Source organism: Pinus tabuliformis, chromosome 4_2, assembly GCF_031772625.1.
Source record: "Pinus tabuliformis cultivar Carrire ecotype Pingquan chromosome 4_2, CPIR1, whole genome shotgun sequence".
NCBI classification, from domain to species: Eukaryota; Viridiplantae; Streptophyta; class Pinopsida; order Pinales; family Pinaceae; genus Pinus; species Pinus tabuliformis.
The window spans coordinates 625,146,172-625,152,692 of record NC_142304.1 but is presented as its reverse complement, the minus strand read 5'-3'; the positions used below and the strand labels follow the sequence as shown (position 1 = coordinate 625,152,692).

At 38.8% G+C, this 6,521-nt stretch overlaps 1 protein-coding gene across 1 annotated transcript; it reads left to right on the top strand.

Annotated features, from left to right (window-relative positions):
- Positions 1-5,189: 5,189 nt before the first annotated feature.
- On the top strand, positions 5,190-6,195 carry LOC149170898 (uncharacterized). Its single transcript, XM_089424015.1, has one exon. It carries the CDS (start codon positions 5,482-5,484, stop codon positions 6,100-6,102), a length of 621 nt encoding a protein of 206 aa, XP_089280141.1. The 5' UTR covers positions 5,190-5,481; the 3' UTR covers positions 6,103-6,195.
- Positions 6,196-6,521: the final 326 nt, after the last annotated feature.

Below are 6,521 nucleotides of genomic sequence, written 5' to 3'. Positions count from 1 at the left end.
GACATTGGAGCACAAGAAACCTGCGATATGCTGCAAAAATTACCATTAACATTATGTAGTCGGCCATTCATTTCTTTAAATGTAAACCAAAAAATTCTTATGCGCCTTCCACAAACGAACACCACCTCCACTACATCCCCGCACATCATAGATACATATATCCAGCGCCCTTCTACCCTAGAGTCCACACCACTAATAGAATTGGCAAGATCCTGGTCATATGATCCTCGTCGCAAAACAAACAAATGGAAACAAAGGCCTACAAAAGCAATTGTTTAGGTCATACCACGTTACTCCTCCATACCATCCACAACAGAACCTTGCTACGCTGACTTTTGCAGGGTTGAACTTATGCTATACAAACCTTTTCGCCATATCGTACAAGATATAGGAGATTCTGATGTAGAATTCATCGCAAATTGCAAACATTTTGTCCATTCTACAATCCTTGGCATCAACACTGCATACTATCTGATATTGAATCTTTCACAAATGATACCTCAACCATAAATGAAACCAATCCAACAAACACCATGGAAATAAATGAATGGGAATTACTTTCCCAATTACACCCTACAAATGAGCTTCTCATAAATGACCTTAACATGCTTGGTCTTCGTGGCTTTGATGACACCCATAACTGGAATCATACCACTATCCCATTGGATCTACAAAATAATGCAATACAATTCATTGAGAATAGCCACTCCATCCACCGCATTCTTCAAACACATCAACATATCCTGCCGACCCTTACTACATTATCTCCAATGCAAAGAAAATCTCTAAATATTATTTTTAATCATTTTTCTAGGAAGGATTATTTACCCGCTCTCAGAATGATAATACAAGGCACTGCTGGTACGGGAAAATCCCTCCTTATTAATTGCATCAAAGATATGCTCATAGGCCTTGCAAGCCTGGAACCTTCACCGATCATGCTCCTCGCCCCTACAGGGGTTGCTGCCTTCAACATACAAGCATCAACAATCCATTCTACTTTGCACCTTCCTATAAAGGATCTTATGCCCTTAGAAGGTAATGATCTTGCAAAATTCCAAGAAGAACTCAGGCATATAAGATACATACTAATCGATGAAATGAGCTTCATTGGGCCAAAGCTTCTTAGCCATATTGATGAACGTCTTCACGAGGCATTTCCCCACCAAGTAAACACTCCTTTCGGTGGCTATTCCATAATATTGGTTGGTGATCTCGGTCAGCTACCACCCGTCAAAGACATACCTCTATATGCAGGGACGAGCCACGGAAGTGCACTGTGGAACACCTTCAACACAGTCATCACATTAGACACAATATTTCATCAACAAGGCGACGACATCCCACAGGTTACTTTCAGGAACACTCTCCAGAACATTAGAGATGCAAATCCAACAATCGACGACTACAACGTACTCATGTCGCGCACAAATTCCTTTTTATCAGAAGAAGAAATATGTTCATTCCATGATTCCATGCATCTATTTCCAACAAATGCTCAAACAATGGTCCATAATAAGCAAATGATGAAATCTCTAAACACTCCTATCGCACGATCCATTGCTGAAGATGACAACACATATTCCAGTATTTCCTCTGAAGACGAGCAACTTGAACGAATTGTATTACTATGCAATGGCGAAAAAGTTATGTTGACTTCCAACCTTTGGGTTTCAGCCGGACTTGTTAATGGTTCCCTCGGAGAAATTGTAACCATCTTTTACAAAGAATCAACTGCACCACCACAAATTCCAACATTTGTTGTCGTAGATTCTCCCAAATACATTGGGCCTCCTTGGGATGAAAGAAACCCCACTCACTTGCCTATTCCAGCAGTAAAAAGAAATGGTCGTGCACAAATTCCACTGAAGATGGCTTGGGCTTTAACCATACATAAATATCAAGGTATGACACTTCCAAAAGCAACAATTGACATTGGAAAAACAGAACGTCAAGGTCTCACATTCACAGCTATTTCAAGAGTGCCTTCTCTACAAGATCTCCGGATTAACCCCACATTCAGTTTCGATCGTTACAGTAAAATGAACGACAACAAAAGCATTGCTCGCAGAAAACACGCAGAAGAAATTCTCCGTTCAATGTCGCCTCCAGATAATCTGCTCCAATACTTTGACATCAACAAAAGGTTTTCTCCATTTATTTACCTCATTCTATTTCATAACATACTTTTCATATCTTTCAACAACAACCAACTTTAATCAATATTAGTAAATAAGTAAATATTATAATGTCTTTATATTATCTATACATCTCATTCTAACCTTTTCTTTCTTTTGCAACAGGCCACATGGACTCAGAAATAACATACCTACACAACTACAAGTAGACTGGCAAGCAAAAAAACTGCATCTCCAGCTACGCATTAACCTCCAATGGTGTTCAATATGCTGTTATTCACCATGCATCTTCCACTAACAATATATAAATCCCCATAGCAAAGGTAACTTCATTTCCATTCGTTCCAGATTCATTTTAACACAACTCACCTGCAAAGTATTACTAATAAAATTCTGCAGCTGATTTACATATTATTAATTCTAACAAAATATACATTTTGCAGGTCCATTACTGCTTCTTCATGTCTTCGCTACCTCCACCATGTTTTCATACAACTTCAAATATGGAATGACAAGCACAATGTTCTTTATACTATTATATTCCTTCTCGAACCTCTTTTGTTACAATTCACTATTTGTATTTTCCATTTCAAACTTAAAAAAGGATGTTTCAAAATCAAATACCATTTTCATGGTTTGTTTCCTCACAACTATTTGTGTTTTCCATTTCACACTTTAAAAAGGATGTTACAATACACTATTTGTAACAATACACTATTTGTATTGTAACAAGTACCATTTTGATAGTTTATGTCCTCACAACTATTTGTGTTTTCCATTTCAAACTTAAAAATGGATGTTTCAAGATCAATACCATTTTGATAGTTTATGTCCTCACAACCAATTCATTGTCAATGGGTTTTAACATATTTTGTTGACAAAATCAATTGATTTTAATGAATATAATACATGTTTTCAATATATCTTCATATTAATTTAATTTCCCATTTGAATAATGATTTCTTAAATAGCCCTTTCCAAATCAATATGGTTGCCGGGTTGTTGTTCGCATGGATTCATTCATTTATCTTCACCTTTAACTCCACAATTTTTACCAACTACAAAGAAAGGTCTCTAAACAGGTTCAATGCATATTTATGGCTACTTGCATTCCATTTCAACGGTTTTCGGCATGGCTTCCTCAAATTAAAACTCGAAATCATCGACCTTTGCTTTCAAAAAAGCCCGCAAAAGCCTATTCACATTTCAATATTCTTCCACACACTATACCTTATGAAATTTCCTTTGCAACATTAAGTACAAATGCTAATATATATCACTCTTATCACTTAAAAAAAATACATGTATCACCCTTATTATTCAACGACACACACAAGGCAATGAAAAGTCTGATCACATGCTATCACCAACCGCAGGCCCTCGACGTTCGGCGCGGGCATTCCGACAACGAAATCTCCGTGAACTATTCATACGATTTTTTCCCATGTTTTGTCCCCGGCACTTTGTTTTTTTGGTCGTTATGGAGTACCGCTTCCGCTTCAATTATTTACGGCGGCGTGTGCGGATCGAATGTCCGCAGCTTGTCCATGGGGAAGATTCTATCCCGTATTTACTGGCCTTTTATTTTATAGTTTACACTATTAGCTGTATATCTAGATACCGCTGATTTTACGCACACATTCTCCCACTGCTTTAACGATGCCTTCTGCCTCAAGGCATCTCGATTCCCCTGTCGCGATTCCCATTTCAGACGGTCAAATCTCGTGATGTGCGCCACATGTGATGAGAGCATCAGAGGCGTCCTTAGGTCAAACTGCCCTGATTGGTATGATTCCAGAATTTCGCGGCAATGTCCCTTCAATTGTTTTTGGTACTATAAAAAAATAAATTTAGTACTATCAAAAAATAAATTTAGTATTATCAAAAAAAAAAAATCGGTGACTCCAAATTCCGTAATTTGAGAGTTGTAACAGGATTTCTTAAAATTTCTGCTATTTAAAGAGTTCACAAAATAGTCTTGAAAATAATAGAAATTATGGTCAGATTATTGTATAACTTGAAAATAATAGAAATTATGGTCAGATTATTGTAAAATTTTATAGAAACATTCCAACATTCTAATTTTTTGAAATTTATTTTACCAAATTCAACCTAAAATTAATAGGGTAAACAACACCTATTCAAAATTGTGCCCAAAATCACGACATTTTCCGCGAGAAATTATCGGCTAGTTAGACTACGGGTTAACGAACTGCTGCGTTTAATCCATGTGCTTTACGCTATATTTGACCGGACACGACGCCAAAAGTGGAAAGCTTTTGGCTTCAGTTTGTGGGTCCCACATTCCAGTTCATTGGCCAGCAATTCTCTTGCGTGTGGGCACCGGGCAGGCTACAATTATATGTTTATCTCAATCACACCGACTACATAATATCTTATCCACTTCCCTTGCAAGTTGCAAATTAGTGGTTCGCCTGTCACTGACTCATGAAAGTAAGGTGGACAGATTTCCATGTCTAGCTGATAGAATTATTATATGCTCCAAAATGATTATTCACGACTTATGTTCCTGGTTTTGTAAAGCAAACCAGGGTTACGAAATCCAAGTCCAACCTTAAGAAATATTTACATATTTAATATGCCATGCCCCTCCACCATTGCATTGTCAAATGTCTTAATCGTTTAGGAAATTTTATTGAAATTTTATCAAATTTGGACTTTAGCTAATGACAACCACTGAATAAACTAGCTTTTATAATAATTAAAATAGCGATGAGTGCGAATAAATATTGTTTGTATCTATCCTACATTATCACCGTCCATTCAGAGCCCAGCACAACCCCCAATAACACCTTAATAATTTGCATTGTCAACATACCGTAAAATCCTCTAGGGATGACTCACGCTTCTAATCCCTAAACCTAACCCTGGTTCTTCGCGGGTATCAAACAAGAATTAAAGTAAAACTGTCTTACCTCCCGCATGACGTGGAAATTGTCCTTCCGTTTTTGAATTGACCGAAAAATGACACCATTGCCGCGAACCAAACTTTTGGTGGCACTATATAAAAGGGCCCGATGGCAGACAGGATTAGCCATTCTTGCCGTACTCTATTCTTTAATTTTATGTTTTACCAGGCTGTTCCAGCCACACTTTTCACATATCAGGCCTTTTCCGTCCATAGACCTTGTAACAGAAAGTCTGAGATATTATCTAGGAAAGCTCTATATAGCCAATTCCATCATCTGGTTTTATCCTAGGCGCTTTCATATCCAGTTAGTTGGCAATATTTGCAGGAAGAGCAGTTCTTCGCTCCAGCGGAATTATTGTCCTCTCTTTGTCGCTGTGTTCCGTGTTCGAATCCCCGGGCCACTTCTCAAGCATGTCTCAGACGCTGGGAAAACGCGAACGTGAGCCCGAGCCTCTGCTGAATTCCTCTGTTGTTGCAGAGCCGAAACGATTTCACGGCGAAGAAACAGACCAGTTTCTTTTGCAATTAGACAAGACCTTATCAGACGAAGACGAAGAAGAAGAATGCGCTCCTAGTGAGGAGCTCGTAAGCGGAATCATGAGAAGCCTGGAAGAAGAGATCGCGACGACATGTTCCACTTCTTATCTGCCCTCCAACTCCGAGGATAATTCGGCGGCCTCCGACATTTTTAGCGGCCAGGAAAGCCAAACCCTAGATTCAGACTCGGGGTTCGATCTTTCTTATCTGCTGGAGGCTTCAGATGATGACCTCGGCATTCCCGTTCTCGGCTTAAAGCGCGAAGTCTGTCCATCTCCAAAGGAAGCATCCGACGGTTTGTCGGAGAACCCGTATCTGAAATCACTTGAGGAAAATTGGCACTTCGAGGACAACTTTGATGACTATCAGCAGTTTCCATTGTGCGAAGACGCCTGGGATGCGAGCCAGCTGCAGGATTTTGTGAACAGAGAAAGTATGTTATTGGACGGCGATTTTTCTGTCGTATGCAGATTAGAAACTGCCGGTGGCATGTAGCCAACTCAAAGGGCTTACTGTATAGTTTGTAGTTCTATCTTCCGCACACTGTAGAGCGCAATTTACAAACGAATTCTTTTCCAATTTTTTGAATTCTTTGGCAAATTTTACAGAAAAATCTCCAAATTTGGTCTCGCCAATTGAACGCCTCACAAATTTCAATAGATTTAAATGAATTATACAGATGGGCATGATACTAGGTCGAATCTATAGATAATGTCTGCTCTGTTTGCAAAATTCTCACCAAAGGTTCGCTGGTTAATCACGATTCAAATGATTTAAAGCGATCCACCTACGGGTTTTCCCTGTTTCCTCTTTTTCTTGCCGGGAATATTTGTCAACCCTTAACAACGGCAAACTTTCCTGATCATCAGCTGAAAAGCACCCACCCGATTCTTTTGAAAAATATCCAAAGCCTT